The sequence below is a fragment of the Aotus nancymaae genome, unplaced genomic scaffold (assembly GCF_030222135.1).
Source record: "Aotus nancymaae isolate 86718 unplaced genomic scaffold, 86718_ANA_hifiasm-v0.15.2.pri h1tg000010l, whole genome shotgun sequence".
Taxonomy (NCBI): Eukaryota; Metazoa; Chordata; class Mammalia; order Primates; family Aotidae; genus Aotus; species Aotus nancymaae.
This window is the reverse complement of record NW_026988421.1, coordinates 33,245,423-33,263,869: the sequence shown is the minus strand read 5'-3', so window position 1 is coordinate 33,263,869 and position 18,447 is coordinate 33,245,423. Positions and strand designations below refer to the sequence as shown.

At 40.8% G+C, this 18,447-nt stretch overlaps 1 protein-coding gene across 4 annotated transcripts in view; it reads right to left on the bottom strand.

Moving 5' to 3' along the window:
* ARHGAP19 (Rho GTPase activating protein 19) overlaps positions 1 to 18,447 on the bottom strand; it is an 86,579-nt gene that overhangs the window by 50,708 nt on the left and 17,424 nt on the right. For 2 of the 4 annotated variants that reach the window (XM_064374019.1, XM_064374021.1), the window contains exons 2-7: positions 14,096 to 14,361; positions 13,473 to 13,565; positions 13,058 to 13,138; positions 11,634 to 11,843; positions 7,873 to 8,099; positions 4,547 to 4,633 (exon numbers count right to left, since the gene is read on the bottom strand). In XM_064374019.1, coding sequence (XP_064230089.1) covers positions 4,547 to 4,633; positions 7,873 to 8,099; positions 11,634 to 11,843; positions 13,058 to 13,138; positions 13,473 to 13,565; positions 14,096 to 14,361 — 964 coding nt within the window. The remainder of the gene's footprint in view (positions 1 to 4,546; positions 4,634 to 7,872; positions 8,100 to 11,633; positions 11,844 to 13,057; positions 13,139 to 13,472; positions 13,566 to 14,095; positions 14,362 to 18,447) is intronic. The other 2 variants (XM_064374020.1, XM_064374022.1) reach the window with 2 other exon arrangements.

Genomic DNA, 18,447 nt, shown 5'->3' with positions numbered 1-18,447 from the left:
AGGAAAAGATGCGGTGTTGGGAGAGATAAAACCAGTCTGAGTCAGATGGGCTGATAAAAGTAGAGGACAAAAGTAGTAATAGGAAGAATTTTAGGAAAAATGGTAAAGTAGGAACATAGCAAGACTTCATCTCTACAAAAAATTAAAAACTAGCCAGGTGTGGTGGCATGTGCTTGTGGTCCCAGCTACTCAGGTGGCTCAGTAGGAGGATCACTTGAGCCCAGTGAGCTGTGATCATACCACCACACTCCAGCCTGGGTAAGACTCTGTCTCAAAAAAAAAATAAAAAATTATAGATGCTGATGAGGATATGAAGAAAAGGGAACTCTTACACACTGTTGGTGGGAATGTAAATAAGTATAGCCATTATGGAAAGCAGTATGAAAATTTCTCAAAAAATTAAAAATAGAACTACCATAAAATATAGCAATCCTACTACTGGATATTTATTCAAAGGGAAGAAAATCAGTTTTCAAAGGAATACCTGCATCCCCATGTTTACTGCGGCACTATTCACAATAGCAAAGATATGGAATCAATGGTTGAATGATAAAGAAAATGTGATGTATATACACAACGAAACACTATTCTGCCATAAAAAAGAATGAAATCCTGTCATTTGTAGCAACATGGATGGAACTGGAGGTTATTATGTTAAGTGAAATAAACCAGGCACAGAAAGACAAATATCACATGTTCTCATTCATATGTGGGTGCTAAAAGTGGATCTCAGGCAGGGCGTGGTGGCTTACGCCTATAATCCCAGTACTTTGGAAGGCCAAGGTGGGCAGATCATTTGAGGTCAGGAGTTCAAGACTACCCTGGCCAACATGGTGAAACCCTGTCTCTACCAAAAATACAAAAATTAGTCCAGTGTAGTGGCACATGCCTGTAATCCCAGCTACTCAAGATGCTGAGGCAGGAGAATTGCTTCAACCTGGGAGACGGAGGCTGCAGTAAGCTGAGATCTCACTACTGCACTCCAACCTGGATAACAAGAATAAAAACTCTGTCTTAAAAAAAGAGTGGATCTCATGGTGAGGGAAATAAAAAGAAAAGAAAAAGAAATTGATCTCATAGAGGTAGGGAGTAGAAAAATAGTTACCAGATGCTGGGATAGGTGTCAGGCGTGAGGGTAAAGAGCAGTTGGTCAATGGGTACAAATATATAGTGAGATAGAAGAAATACATCTCTAACACTCAATAGCAAAGCAGGGTAACTATAGCTAACAACAACGTATGGTATATTTCAAAATAACTAGAAGAGGGGACTTGAAATGTTCCCAACACATAGAAATGACATCTATTCAAGATGATGGATATTCTACATACCCTGTGATCACTGCACATTTAATGCAGGTAACAAATATCACATGTACCCCATAAATATGTACAAACATAATATGCCAATAAAAGTTGACCAAACAATCATATGCTGAGGTTGCTAAGATCCCCTATAAGAATAAATCTTCTGCCGGGCGCGGTGGCTTATGCCTGTAATCCCAGCACTTTGGGAGGCCGAGGCGGGTGGATCACGAGGTCAAGAGATCGAGACCATCCTGGTCAACATGGTGAAACCCCGTCTCTACTAAAAATACAAAAAATTAGCTGGGCATGGTGGCGCGTGCCTGTAATCCCAGCTACTCAGGAGGCTGAGGCAGGAGAATTGCCTGAACCCAGGAGGCGGAGGTTGCGGTGAGCCGAGATGGCGCCATTGCACTCCAGCCTGGGTAACAAGAGCGAAACTCCATCTCAAAAAAAAAAAAAAAAAAAAAAGGAATAAATCTTCTGGCCGGGCGTGGTGGCTCATGCCTATAATCCCAGCACTTTGGGAGGCGGAGACGGGTGGATCACGAGGTCAAGAGATCGAGACCATCCTGGTCAACATGGTGAAACCCTGTCTCTACTAAAAACACAAAAATTAGCTGGGCATGGTGGCGCACGCCTGTAGTCCCAGCTACTCGGGAGGCTGAGGCAGGAGAATTGCTTGAACCCAGGAGATGGAGGTTGCGGTGAGCTGAGATCGCGCCATTGCACTCCAGCCTGGGTGACAAGAGCAAAACTCTGTCTCAAAAAAAAAAAAAAAGGAAAAAAAGGATAAATCTATCTGTGAAATTGTGAAGAAGAAAAAAGAAATCCGTGCATAGTATACATACAGGGTTTGGTACTAGCCACAGTTTCAGGCATGTACTTGGGGCTTGGAAACATATCCCCCATGGATAAGAGGCAACTACTGTATAATGAAAACTATAAAATACTGCTGAAAGGAATTAGAGAAAACATAAATAAATGAAAAGATATCCCATGTTCACTATTGGATAAGATTGCTAAGATGTCAATACTACTCAAGGCAATCTACAAATTCAACCTATCAACCTTAGAAAAACATCAAAATCTCAATGAAGTCTTTTGCAGCAGAGATAGAAAATCCATCCTAAAATTCATATGGAATCTCAAGGCATCCTGAATAGCCAAAACAATGTTAAAATGAAGAACCAACTTGGAGGACTCAAATTTGCTGATTTCAAAATTCACTACACTACTACTAATCACAACAGCAAGGTACTGGTATAAAGTCAGATAAGTAGACCAATGGAATAGACTAGAAAGCTAGAAATAAACCCTTACATACATATTCAAATGTTTCTCAATAAGAGGACCAAGACCAAAGGAGAAACGACAGTTTCTTCAACAAATGGTGCTGGGAAAACCATCTAACCACATGCAAAAGAATGAGGTTGCACTCTTACCTAACATTAGAAACAAAAATTAACTCAAAATGGGTCAAAGACATAAATGCAAGACTTAACACTATAAAACTTTTAGAAGAAAACATAAAGCAAAAGCTTCATGACAATGGATTTGGCAGTGATTTCTTGGATATGACACCAAAGGCACAGGCGACAAGAGAAAAAATAGACAAATTAGACTTCAAGAAAATTTTTTTAATTTACACATCAAAACACACTATCAACAGAGTAAAAAGGAAACCCATAGAATAGGAGAACATATTTGTCCACAAAGCTAATAAAAGATGATATCTGGAATATAAAGAGATGTCCATCAACTGATGAACAGATAAGCAAAATGTGGTATATACACACAGTGGAATACTACGCAACCTTAAAAAGGAAGGAAATCCTGTCACATGCTACTATGTGGATCAACCTTGAGCACACTATGCTAAGTGTAAATAAGGCAGGCACAGAAAGACAAATACTATATGAGTCCACTTACAAGAGGTACTTAGAGTAGTTAAATTCATAGAGTCAGAAAGTGGAATGGTGGTTGCCAAGGATGGGAAGAGGGTTAAAGGGAGTTACTATTTAATGGGTACAGAGCTTCAATTTTACAAGATGAAAAGAGTTCTGGAAATGGATGGTGATAATGGTTGCACAACAATGTGAATGTACTTAATGCCACAGAACTATACACTTAAAAATGGCTAAGATGGTAAATTTTATAATTATTTTACTGCAAGAAAAAAAGAAACCAGAACTGGATGATCTTGGAAACTTTCAGCCAGCCTCTCCAGATGGCAAAAGATGCTAAAATTGCCACCACCTGTAATACTAACACTCTGGGAGGCTGAGGCAGGAGGACTGAACCCAGGAATTCAAGACCAGCCTGGGCAACATGGTGAAACCCTGTCTCTACAAAAAATACAAAAATCAGCCAGACATGACAGCGCACACCTGTAGTCCCAGCTACTGGGGAGGCTGAGGTGGGAGGATCATCACCTGAGCCCAGGAGGTTGAGGCTACAGCCAGCCAAGATTGCACCACTGCACTCCAGCCTGTGCAACAATGAGACCTTTTCTCAAAAATAATAATAATAATAATAATAAATGCTAAAATTAAGAGATTCACTATCAGGAAGTATACACGAAAGAAAAGGTCAAGGATGTGACTGTTATGTTTTGCTAAAACCTTAGAAACATCAAAAGGTCAGAGTATTCAATCATACAAAGGGCCCTTTCAGGAGAGTAAGAGCATACCTCACAGATCCTCTCTAACCAGAAAGCCTTTAGGAAGCTTAAAGGTACTGTCCCTAAGGTTTCTCAGCAGGTGATCAAGGTAGGGAAAGATTTATCTTCAAAAGATTTGTACATGTGGCCTTTGTCTAATGGAATGAATTCCACTGAAATCCACAGAAGACCTACAAAGTTCTTAAGAAAATTATGTTAGTAGAAACACAGCCTGTTTGGATTGAAAGGGCCAAAGAGTACAAAATTATCCCCAAAATTCTATTGGAAGTATGCATGCAGGATAAAACAACTCAGCTGCCACATGTGCTGCCTTTGTGAAAAAGGAAGAAAGGCTCAGAGAGTGAAGCCAGTTACCCAGAGGACCCAGCCCTACTCAGCCTCCTATTCCTATTTCTCTCCACCGCAGTAGTTGTTCCCTGGGTTTTGCCACTGTCCATTCTGGTTTGCAATTCCATTCAGGATCTTTTTCTCATTTAGTCATCTTTATAGCCCTACTTGGGATCCCACCTTGCTCCATTCTCTTTGTCCTGTTACCAACCAAATGCCATCCCTTACCTACCTTAAAAAGTTTCTGGGAGTGTTTAATCATAAAAGCCATCCCACTGTTTAACTTTGTGATATTCTCCTGAAGGTCATTTGCAGTGACCTATTCAGAGGAAAAGAAACCAAACAAAGGGCATTAAGAGCTGGAAAGTAGTATTTATCAATACACTTACTCTTTCAAATGTATGAAGTTTCTATCCCTAACAAAGGTGCCTCTGATACCATCTTTAATTCTGGAAAGACTTTTTTGGTTCAGCAAGATATAACATAATCTAGAACAACAAATATGTCCCTAAAGTGATGAGGAAATCCTTGAAAACCAGTTTTCATTTCCTAATTCTGCTTAAAAATTAGACATGTAAACAAAACTGGCAAAGAAAATCTAGTATCGGATTCAAAATGAGCAGAAAGAACAGAATCTATTCCACCATCAAGGACAGCACTGCCACTTTAGAAAACTAGAGTTTCTCCAAAGACAAAAAAGAACTGTCACTACCTATACCAAAGGTGACATGTTTCTTTTTTTTTTTTTTTTGAGATGGAGTCTCGCTTTGTCCCAGGATGGAGTGCGATTCTCCTGCCTCAACCTCCCAAGTTGCTGGGATTACAGGCGCACATGACCATACCCAGCTAATTTTTGTATTTTTAGTAGAGACGGGGTTTTACCATGTTGGCTTGTCTCGAACTCCTGACCTCGTGATCCACCCATCTCAGCCTCCCAAAGTGCTGGGATTACAAGCGTGAGCCACCGCACCCAGCCTGACATCTGTTTCTTAAAAACAGTAAAATTGTCGTTGATTCCCTTCCCTTGTTTCTCCTGTCTTTTTTTAAGTACTTCAGTATCGCTATTATCCAAAACCCCTAATTTCTAACATGTATCTTTGTTACTTTATCTCTTTGCTTTTAAGTACTCTTTTTTTTTTTTTTAGAGATAGGGTCTTGCTTTGTCACCCAGGTTGGAGTACAGTGGTACAATCTTAACTCACTGTAGCCACAAACTCCTCGGCTCAAGTGATCCTCCCACCTCAGACTCCCAAGTAGCTAGCACTATAGGCATGTGCCACCACATCCAGCTTATTTTTCCTTTCCTTTTGTAGAGATAAGGTCTCAAGATCTCCCTGTGTTGCCCAGGCTGGTCTCAACATCCTGGCCTCAAGCAATCCTCCTATCTCAGCCTCCCAAAGTGCTGGGATTACAGGTAAGCCACCACTTCTTTTTATAACCACAGTTTACTCATTGCTTTTCTATAATCGTGGTTAGCTCGTTCTAAAATTCCTTCATTATAAGGCTTGATCTCCTTATAATGGACACATCAACATGGACAAATGTTGATGTGTCCTCTGCTCCCCTACTCACCCCCAGAGGTTCTTCCTGGTCCAGAACTTTGTTATTTTTTCACTAGTTATTTGTTAAGTAAAATGTTTCACACAATCTCTCTCCTTTACCTTCCTTTTCATATTTCTTATAATCTCAAAAATTTTTTATGAATTACTATAACCTATTTCGTTATCTTCCCAACAACCTTGTGGGGTAAGTAGTAAAGCTATTACAGAAAGTCCTCACTTAAGGCATTAATAGGTTCTTAGAAACTCTAACTTTAAATGAACCAACATATAGCAGGTCCTCAAATAACATCATTTTCTTCAACACGTTTTCAACACATTGATGAGAAAAATTATTTGTTTCGTTATAAGTCATTTTGATTAAAGTTGCAGTTTCCGGCCGGGCGCGGTGGCTCACGTCTGTAATCCCAGCACTTCGGGAGGCCAAGGCGGGTGGATCACGAGGTCAAGAGATCAAGACCATCCTGGTCAACACCGTGAAACCCTGTCTCTACTAAAAATACAAAAAATTAGCTGGGCATGGTGGCACGTGCCTGTAATCCCAGCTACTCAGGAGGCTGAGGCAGGAGAATTGCCTGAACCCAGGAGGCGGAGATTGCGGTGAGCCGAGATCGTGCCATTGCACTCCAGCCTGGGTATCAAGAGCGAAACTCCGCCTCAAAAAAAAAAAAAAAAAAAAAAAAAAGTTGCAGTTTCCAAGAACCTATCAACAATGTTAATAGCTTAAAGACTTACTGTAGTATGCCCAGTTACAGACGAGAAGCCTACAGACAGAAAAGGTAAAAGACTAGACAAACAAAAAATGGCTTGTAGACAGTTGCTTTAAAAAAGAGTAAAAGGCCAGGCATGGTGGCTCATGCCTGTAATCCCAGCACTTTGGGAGGCAGAGGCAGGTGGATCACCTGAGATCAGGAGTTCGAGACCAGCCTAGCCAACATAATGAAACCCCATCTCTACCTAAAAATACAAAAATACAAATATTAGCCAGGCGTAATGGCACAAGCCTATAGTCCCTGATACTTAGGAGGCTGAGGCAGGAGAACTGTTTGAACCTGGGAGGCAGAGGTTGCAGTGAGCCGAGATTGCACTACTGCACTCCAGCCTAGGCAACAGAGTAAGACTCAGTCTCAAAAAAAAAAAAAAAAAAAAAAAAAGAGAAAAGACATAGGTAACATTGCTGGTATGTGGCTTCCAATCCACCTACCCTGGCTCACAACTCAGATTATAAATGGGCAGGAATATGATCTATGTACCACCAGGTCAACAATTTGTTTAAAAGACTTTAGATGAGGCTGCAGTGAGCAGTGATTGTGTTACTCCCCTCCAGCCTGGGCAACAGAACAAGACGCTGTCTCAAAAAACAACAGAAAAAAAATACTTCAAACAATTTTATTTCTCTGTGTTTTTATCCCTCAGACATTAAAAAAAGAGAGAGTGAATTTATTTCTCATGTAAGTCACTGAGAAGACCTCGGTCTCCATAATAAAAATAAAGTTCAGCTTTATCCAAAGAGACTACATATCTATAGGAAATAGAAAAGTTAGGACAAGACAGGATTGTTCTAAGTGCCATCTCATCTATAAATCTATAAGCTTGGTGACATTATCCCACAAGATCATACAGCTCTATTCTAATTTTATACTATTCAATCTTCAGAAACTAATTTGATTTCCCAAGAAGCCTTTCCTGTTAAGAAGTATTACCATATTGACCAGCCAAAATGAATATTCTTGTTTATTCAGTAGCTATAATTTCCCACTAAGAGTTGCCACTAATACCGTCCCATGCAGGTTTACCAGAGATTGATTTATAAGTGAAGTTAACAGGAATTGGCCCTCTCAGGTCTGATGACTCTCAATTAACTAATAAAGTAACTTCCCAACCTCATAAAGCTGAAGGCTAGACCTTGGCCCCTTGATAATCTCACCAAGTTACAGCCATAGAGTAAGGCCCAGCCCAAGAAAATCAAGCAATCTTTACCCTTCCTGTCAACACTCACATTTTTTGGCCACAGGACATGGGGTGCAAACATAAGGGCAAGGTTATAGGCTGACATCTTATTCTTGTCTTGTTTCTTTGCTGTCTGGTATAGGAGATCAAGCAATAACTTCAGCAAATTCCGATTGGGAGGAGGGAGAATGAGGAAGAGTAACTGGAGAGCCTCAATTTGCCGGTCCTTGTCTGGTACATTGGTTTTGTTTCCTTTATCATCAAACTGCATCAAATCTTGAGGACAAAAGAGAATTTGCAAAGCAGGGAGAAAATATCAGCAAGAAAAACCAATGCTATCACCATTATCCTCCCCTCAACTCCCATTTAAGAAAGGAGAAAAAAAGATTCAGGCAGAAACACAATTCAAAGATTACAGTAAAACATAACAAAATAATGTCAATACAATTCAACAAGAAAAAGGCCAAAAAATTTTGTTAATGTGTACAGGATTTGAATAGACATTCTTTCAAAGAAGGTATACAAGTGGCCAATAAGGCTTTGTAATGCTCAGTATCATTAGCCACCAAGAAACTATAAATCAAGCTGGGCGCAGTGGCTTACGCCTGTAATCCCAGCACTTTGGGAGGCTGAAGCGGGTGGATCACCTGAGGTTAGGAATTTGAGACCAGCCTGACCAATATGGTGAAAGCCCATCTTAAAAAAAACAAAACTATAAATCAAAACCACAAGGACATACTACTTCATACCCACTACGATGTCTATAACTACAAACAGTGACAATAAAAAATGCTGGCAAAGATGTAGAGAAAATTAAACCCTCCTCCATTGCTGATGGGAATATAAAATGGTATAACCACTTGGAAAACATTTTGGCAGTTCCTTAAAAAGTGAGAGTTACCATTTGACCAAGAAATTCCATTCCTAGGTATATACCCAAGATAAATAAAAACATACCCAGGTCAGGTACATTGGCACATGCCAGTAACCCCAACACTTTAGGAGGCCAAGGTGGACAGATCACTTGAGCCCAGGATTTCAAGACCAGCCTGGGCAACAGGGCAAAACCCCATCTCTATAAAAACTAAAAAGATCTACACATGCCTTTGATAATGCCACTCACTCCACTTCTCCCCACTCAGATATTTTACAGCTAAAAGAAAAATGAGAGTGAAAAATGAGCGTGAATATGTCCTTATTCACAAGCTGCTCCTTATAACAGGCAGCTCCCAATGGAGTCAGGATTATTGGTTCTTCCCTAACAGGCTAAAATGTTTATCAATGAAAACAGTCCACTAGATAATGAAAGTTTCAAAGGACACTAATAACCATTTGAGTACAATTCATACAGACCTAAAAATGATTACAGTGTGTTATTTAAGCTGTTTAATCTCAATAATTCCAGGTTTAGGAAAGGCAGATAACACTTCTAGAAAATGTCCCCTGTTAATATGAAACTGAAAACAAAAATTCCTTCCAGTTATCAGCAAGGCATATGAAAGGGTACAACTGCGCCAGGCCTCAGTATGTTCTCAAAGAATAGTGAATCACAGGGTGGTGGAAGGGAGGATTTCAAATATTGCACTAAATGAATGAACTGAACTGGAAAGCAAACAAAACAAGCATCCTTCATGTTAACATTTGTAAAAAGAATATTTTCCAAATCTTTTCCGAAGGTCTAACATCTTTATTTCTCCCCAAAATAACTGTAAAATTATATAACATCGTAGTAATATTTACTCATTGTATCATTTGGATTGCTACTAAAAGTGCTTTAAGATTAATTTTTTTTTTAATTCAAAACATTTCTTTAAGTAGTTAAAATAACTCAAAAGGGAAAAAAAAACCTTGTATTTCTTTTCCATATAATTAGAAGAAACAGGAAAAATACTCAGGGGCAGAAAAGTAAGCAACTGCAGTAATGGATATTGATGCTGTGCACACTTAGAGAGCCCATAGCGGCGTAACAGACGTGCAATTTAAGAATGAATTCCCTACCACACAGGTATAAAGGAGTATGAAGAAACCATTTATGAGCTGAAAATGGAGCCTTCTCTAAGATACAATAAGTGAAAAAAGCAAACCACAGAACCATGTGTACAATCTGTTACATAAAAATAGAAGAAAAGAAATAAATGTATTTGTTTGGAAGTACACAAAATATCTCTGGAAGGACACTAGAAATCAGTGACACTGGGCTGGGGGCTGGGGCTTATGCCTGCAATCCTAGCTAGCACTTTGGGAGACTGAGGGAGGATCACTTGAAGCCAGGAGTTTGAGACCAGACTGGGCAACAGGCTTTCTTTTTTTTTTTTTTTTAAAGACAGTCTGGCTCTATCGCCAGGCTGGAGTGCAGTGGCGCAATCCCGGTTCACTGCAACTTCCGTTGTCCGGTTTCAAGCAATTCTCCTGCCTCAGTCTCCGGAGTAGCTGGGACTACAGGCACTCACCACCACGCCTGGCTAATTTTTTCTATTTTTAGTAGAAACAGGGTTTCACCATGTTGGCCAGGATGGTCTCGATCTCTTGAGCTAGTGATCTGCCCTCCTCAGCCTCCCAAAGTGGTAGGATTACAAGTGTGAGCCACCGTGCCCGGTCCAGGCTTTCTTTTTTCAAAAGAAAAAAAATTAAATCAATAACACTGGTTGTTTCTGGGAAGAACTGGGTGTTGGGGAACAGGAGTAGGAGAGAAGGTTTTTACTGTATATTCTTTGAATCATCTGAATTTTGACGTATGTGTTTCTATTTAGAAAAAAAAAATATTATTGGCCAGGCGCGGTGGCTCACGCCTATAATCCCAGCACTTTGGGAGGCCGAGGCGGGTGGATCACGAGGTCAAGAGATCGAGACCATACTGGTCAACAAGGTGAAACCTCGTCTCTACTAAAAATACAAAAATTAGCTGGGCACGGTGGTGCACGCCTGTAGTCCCAGCTACTCGGGAGGCTGAGGCAGGAGAATTGCCTGAACCCAGGAGGCGGAGGTTGCGGTGAGCCGAGATCGCGCCATTGCACGCCAGTCTGGGTAACAACAGCGAAACTCCGCCTCAAAAAAATATATATATTATTTTTTAAAAAACAAATATCCAAGAGTAGAGATGTCCTCAACTGAGGCATAGAAATACTGAGTAAAAACCCCAAACCAAGGCAAAAATACTGAACCTGTAACCATCTGAAATATATGAATCAATCCAATGAAAAGCAAACATTTATTAAGCAACTAAAATGGGTTGAGCACAGTGGCTCATGCCTATAATCCCAACACTTCAGGATGCCAAGGTGGGCAGATAGCTTAAGCCTAGGAGTTCAAGCCTGGGCAATATGGCAAAACCGCATGTCTACAAAAAATACAAAAAAATTTGCCAGGCATGGTGGCGCACGCCTGTAGTCCCAGCTACTTGGGAGGCTGAGGTGGGAGGCTCACCTGAGCCTGGGAGGTCAAAGCTGCAGTAAGCCAAGGTTGCACCACTGTACTCCAGCCTAGGTGACAGAGTAAGACGCTGTCTTCAACTAAAATGTTCAACATACTACTCGAGGACCTATCAAAGATTCAAAAATAAATAAAACCCAGACCACATCTTACCACCAGCTCATTATCTCAATACAAAGCTTAATCACCAAGAAAGCCATTCGATTAAATTAAACTTAACTAGCCAATACCTATGAGTACCAGAGAAGTCCAGCAACATCACAAGTCTTAACCAATATTAACAGAAGTATTGCTGCAGATCACAAGTAACAGAAAATTCCTAGGAACTTTACTAAATTGAAAGAAACGTATTTACATTTCCCTCTTACTTCCTATACTCACCAGCAATTTTGAGGTGCGCATTGAAATGTTTATGTGTCAGCAAAGGCTCCGGCAACTCTCCTAGAAACATCTTCAGCAAAGTGGCAACATCATTTGAATGAAACTCCCCTGATTCCAAGTCAATGTCAGTTCCATTATTGAGAGCATCCCTTAAAATCTGCTGTCGGACACTATTACCTGGTACTCTAAACAAACCCTCTACTCGCAAGTCTGTTTAGTATAAAAGAAAGCAGAGGACAGGCAAAAAGGAAGCAGAAAGATTGTGATTAAAATACATAATCTAAAGACTACTTTACACTTAAAAGACCCTTTACAAAGCCTTTCAAGTAAGTTTTTGCCTTTTTTCACCAGGGTAGTTTAGAACCTACTGATCTCCTGAGGAGACATATCTGAACATCCCCGAGCATTTGGAGATCTTCCAAACTAAAAAGTAGTCCTCCCAGGAGTCATTCAACATCCTGAGGTATATATAGACACTCTGAATTTAACCCAATCAAGTCAGAATTAGATTGAAAAATAAACTGAAAAAAGCCAAATCTCCTGGAAGACCTCTTCTCCTTGTTTATCCCAGACTTGGTTTGGAGGGGCTACATACATGTGTGGATGTCTGTAGCTCTTGTAAACTGTTTTCCCAGCCCAGAATGAATCCAGAGTTTCTGCATTGCTCTAGGAATCAGAACTCTAATGTGTCAAATTACCTTTCAGCCCAAAAGATTACCAGAAGCTTGGGATCATCCCAACTAAACTATTCATTCCTAGGCCAGGTGAAATGGCTTATGCCTATAATCTCGGCACTCTGGGAGGCCCAGGCAGGTGAATCACTTGAGCCCAGGAGTTCGAGACAAGCCTAGGCAATGTGGCAAAACCCCATCTCTTACAAAAAAATACAAAAACTAGCCAGGTGTGGTCGTGCAAGCTTGTGGTCCCAGTTATGCGGGAGGTCGAGATGGGAGAATGACCTGAGCCCAGGAGCTCGAGGCTGCAGTGAGCCAAGATTGCACAACTGCACCCCAGCCTGGATAACAGATTGAGACACTGTCTCAAAAAAAAAAAAGAAACGTTTAAGTAAAGAATGTGTTTTAATCATGTAATTCTAGAGGGAAAAAAAGTATCATGCTCTCTTAAATAAATGCCACAATTCTTTAGGAACAACATATTTTTCCAGAAGAAATGTCTCTCTGAGTCGAGAGGTAAATGTGATTTCACAGTCTAATATATATACACTTTGAGAGTATAAAGCAAATTAATATATGAGATGAAGTTTACAAGGAAATGCATTTAAAAACATGCCACCTGAAATTAACACTGGTTAGTTCCTTTGTTGATGGTTAATTGGTGCCTACTAACTCAAGGCAGCTCTCAACAGAAAACTGAGAACTCTATCTACATTAAAAAAAGAATGATAAAATTTCAAGTAGTCTTACTTTTGTGTAGATATTCAATCAACTGGTATATCTGGGCAATGCCTTCCTCCGTCAGTGGGGACCCAAATATCACTCCTTTTTCTGAAAAACCATATGATATGACAGGGCTATATTCCACACAAATAGTACAAAGTCATCATACCTAAAACCACTCAAGCATCCTATTATTTCACAATTCAGCAAGTGTTTTCACATGGTCAGTAAACAAAAACCTTAGAAGTGGAAGTAAACCAGAAAAGACAGTCAGAACAACTCTCAATCAGCTCTCTCAAGTTCAATATTAGACTATAGGTTCCTTGAGGGCAAAGACCATCTTCTTGTTTAAGAAGCACATACTACTAAGTAAGAAGGAGATATCTAGCATGTTAGTATTTAATTTAACAACAAACAGAAGGCCAGACATTGTGGCTCACACCTGTAATCCCAGTGTTTTGGGAGGCTGAGGTGGGAGGACTGCTTGAGGCCAGGAGTTTGAGACCAGCCTGGGCAATATAGTGAGACCCCGTCTCTACAAAAAACAGAAAACAGTCAGGCATGGTGTCGTGCACCTGTAGTCCTGGCTACTGGGAGGCTGAGACAGAAGGATAGTTTGAGCCCAGGAATTTGAGGCTACAGTGAACTGTAATGACACCACTGTACTCCAGCCTCGGCAACAGCATGAAATCCCATCCCCTAAAAAAAGAAAAAAAGAAAGGGAAAATATTCAAGCTTTCTTTACTATAGCCTCTAGCTATGTAATTTTGATTTTTTAAAGATTATTTTCACATATTAATAGGGCATGAAAATCAAGACACCCCTGACAACTATCTAAGTTAATCACGTCATCTCTCAGAGACTGAATATATTTGCTTTAGTTTAATTATTTATTTATCTAGACAGTTTTTATAATTTGTATTACTACTACTTAGGGTGTTACTACTTATGAAAATTTTTAAAAATGGCCCAAAAATGCTTTAATAGCATTAAATGTGTAGATGTTGAGAGAGAAGCCCAGGGCGCAGCTGAGGCCTACCCACCCTTCACAGACACATCTCCTACCCTTGCGCTTGAGAGACATGAGAGACCGGAAGAATCCTGACGCTGGGCCGGCCCCGCCAGGCAACTTAAGGTCCACTTCCCCCATCAGCTGAGCCAACTCCGTTCCAGGTAAATCGATGAGCCTTGTGATATTGCTGACCACCAACTCGGTGAACACCTCAGGTTTCTCATGTCGGAGTTTCTCCACAAAAAAGTCCGGATTAAAGATAATGGGCTGACCTCGAAGGGAAGAGTCATTGCAGATCACAAAACTGCAGATGGCATCACTGAAAAAAACAGAAGAAAATCTCTCAGGACATATTTTTGTATGTTTTATATGCACTACTCATTGGGTTCTTTGGTCCTGACTCCACACAAAGGCAGAGGTTTCCTTATAGTCCGCTTCCTTTAATTGAGCCAGCTGCCCTTGAACTCTGTTCCTTACAACCACAAAGCCTCACAGAAGGGAAAGCACAAGTACATAAAACAGATATTAATTCAGCTTTTCCCATGTCCACAAATAGGTTTTATTTTAAAATACTCCAATTCTGGATGCCTCTGACCCATCCATCATTATCTAAGTCCAACCTCTGCTCAGACAGTTCTCTCTAGGGCTCCTGATCTTAGCTGGTTCTCCACTCCTACATTACATTGGGCTATACTCTTGGCAAAGCTCCTTTGGATCTCAGAAATATTTTCTTCCTTGTTCTTTGTTTCCCATTGCCTACTATACCCTTGTATTAGTCCATTTTCATACTGCTAGGAAGAAATGCCCAAGACTGGGTAATTTATAAAGAAAAAGAGCTTTAATGGACTCACAGTTCCACATGACTGGGAGGCCTCACAATCTTGGCAGAAGGTGAAGAAGGAACAAAGGTACATCTTACATGGCAGCAGGCAAGAGAGTGTGTGTGAGGTAACTGCCCTTTATAAAACCATCAGATCTCGTGAGACTTATTCATGGGGGGAAAAACCCACCCCATGATTCAATTACCTCCCACCAGCTTCCTCTAATGACACTTGGGGATTATGGGAGCTATAGTTCAAAATGAGATTTGGGTGGGGACACAGCCAAACCACATCATTCTGCCCCTGGCCCCTCCCAAATCTCATGTTCTCACATTTCTTTTTCTTTTTCTTTTTTTTTTTTTTTGAGACAGAGTCTCACTCTGTCACCCAGGCTAGAGTGCAATGGCGCAATCTTGGCTCACTGCAATCTCTGCCTCCCAGGTTCAAGCAATTCTCCCTGCCTCAGCCTCCTGAGTACCTGGGATTACAGGTGCCCGTCACCACACCCGGCTAATTTTTGTATTTTTAGTAGAGACAGGGTTTTTCCATGTTGGCCAGGCTGGTCTCGAACTCCCGACCTCAGGTGATCCGCCTGCCTCAGCCTCCCAAAGTGCTGGGATTACAGGCATGAGCCATCATACCCAGCCAGTCCTCACATTTCAAAACCAATCATGCCTTCCCAACAGTCCTCCAAAGTCTTAACTCATTTCAGCATTAACTCGAAAGTCCATAGTCCAAAGTCTCATCTGAGACAAGGCAAGTCCCTTCTGCCTATATGAACCTGTAAAATCAAAAGCAAGTTAGTTACTTCCTAGGTACAATGAGGGTACAAGCATTGGGTAAATAAATTCATTCTAAATGGGAGAAATTGGCCAAAACAAAGGGCTATAGGCCCCATGCATGTCTGAAATCCAACAAGGTAGTAATTAAATCTTACGGTTCTGAAATAATCTCCTTTGACTCCATGTCTCACATCTAGGTCATGCTGATGCAAGAGGTGGGTTCCCATGGTCTTGGGCAGCTCTGCTCCTGCGGCTTTGCTAGATCTCTGTTCCTGGTTGCTTTCACGGGCTAGCATTGAGTGTCTGCGCCTATTTCAGGTGCACAGTGCAAGCTGTCAGTGTATTCTGGGGTCTGGAGGATGGGAGCCCTCTTCTCACAGCTCCACTAGGCAATGCTCCAGTAGGGACTCTGTGTGGGGGCTCCCACCCCACATTTTCCTTCTTCTGAACTGATCTATCAGAGGTTCTCCATGAGGGCTTCGTCTCTGCAGCACACCTCTGCCTGTACATCGAGGCGTTTCCATACAGCCTCTCGAGTCTAGGCTGAGGTTCCCAAACCTCAATTCTTGACTTCTGTGCACCCACAGGCCCAACATCACATGTAAGCTGCCAAGGCTTGGGGCTTGCACCCTCTGATGCAATGGCCTGAGCTGTACACTGGCTCCTTTTAGCCATAGCTGGGACCCAGGGCACCAAGTCCAGAGACTGCACAAAGCAGCAAGGCCCTGGGCCCAGCCCACAATATCATTTTTCTTCCTAGGCTTCCAGGTCTAGGGAGGGGCTGCTACAAAGGTCTCTGACGTCCCGTCCCGGAGACGTTTTCTCCATTGTCTTAAAAATTAGCATTTGGTTCCTCCTTACTTATGCAAATTTCTGCTGCCAGCTTGAATTTCTCTGCAAAAAATGGGTTTTTCTTTTCTACTGCATTGTCAGGCTGCAAATTTTTCAAACTTTTATGCTCTGCTTCCTCTTGAACACTTTGCTGCTAAGAAATTTCTTCCACCAGGTCAGGCGTGGTGGCTCACACCTGTAATCCAAGCACCTTGGAGGCCAAGGTGGGTGGATCACCTGAGGTCGGGAGTTCAAGACCAGCCTGACCAACATGGTGAAACCCAGTCTTTAAAAATATATATATCTAAAATAAATTAATTAATTAAATTAAAAAAAAAAAAAGAAATTTCTTCCACCAGATAACCTAAATCATCTCCCTAAAGTTCAAAGTTCCACAGATCTCTGGGGCTGGGGCAAAATGCCGCCAGTCTCTCTGCATAGCAAGAGTGATGACCTTTATTCCAGTTCCCAACAAGTTCCTCATCTCCATCTGAGACCATCTCAGTCTGGATTTCATTGTCCATATCACTATCAGCATTTTGGTCAAAGCCATTCAACAAGTCTCTAGGAAGTTCCAAACTTTCCCACATTTCCCAGTCTTTTTCTGAGCCCTCTAAACTGTTCCAACCTCTGCCTGTTACTCAGTTCTAAAGTTACTTTTACACTTTCGGGTATACTTACAGCAGTACCCGACTCTTCTGGTACCAGTTTACTGTATTAGTCTGTTCTCATGCTGCTGATAAAGACATACCCGCAACTTGGTAATTTATAAAGGAAAGAGAGGTTTAATGGACTCACAGTTCCACATGGCTGGGGAGGCCTCACAATCATGGTGGAAGGCAAAGGGGGAACAAAGGCACCTATTACATGGCAGTAGGCAAGAGACCATGTGCAGGGGAACCTCCCTTTATAAAACCATCAGATCTTGTGAGACTTACTCACTATCAAGAGAACAGCATAGGAAAAACCCGCCCCATGATTCAATTACCTCCCACTGGGTTCCTCCCACAGCACATGGGGATTATGGGAGCTAGAATTCAAGATGAGATTTAGGAGGGGACACAGCCAAACCATTTAAACCCCTTTTTAATTCTAATTTGTTATGTTTAAGAACTGTATATTTGAAACTACAGCAGACATATAGTTTGTATCTATTAACAATTAATTCTAATGGCTTGTTCTAATCCTTATTATATAAACAGTCATCTATTATATAACCAACAAATGGACATAACGCAAGCTAGAAAGGACAAGTTATCATATCTCAGTTGGGCAGAATGGAAATTCACCTGACTCATACAAACATACCCACAATAAAAGCAATCACAACTTAAAAGTGGTCCATTATGCCCTAGGTACCAAAGCACTATTCCAGGAAATATGACAGCACTTCTAAATATTAGATATAACTAATCTACAAAGGACATTGTCAATACTACATGGATAATTGTTAATAACAGTATAGTGAAAACAAGGCATGGGTAAACTTCAAAGTTCATCTCTATTTCCTTGAAAAATTATTGCATGGTTTGATCAACAGCCCACATCTTCAGTTGGTGGCTAGATTTTTTTTTCTCAGAAATGATTATGTATTATTAGAAATAACATATCAAGCTATTGTTGCTGCAATAAAAATAAAAAATAAAGAGAAATAACATAAAAGTTAAAAATCTAGGAACGTGTGTCCTCAAGCCAAAAAGTCACTAAAAAAATAGAATTTAAAATGCTTGTCTCCTCAACCTTTTTACATACTAGGTTATTTTTCCTGTTCAAATGCCAATGATGATAAATAAAAGCCAGTTAGAATTAGAAGCAACTTCATCTTACATCATTGACAAGAGCCTCTTTTTTTAATGTCAGCTTATTTCAGTCAAGAAGCAAGAGTCAATACAGGACTACTGTTTATAATCACTGCCAGTGAGTAACTACTACCCTACGAGGAGGGCCAGAAAATCATAAAATGTGTAGCAC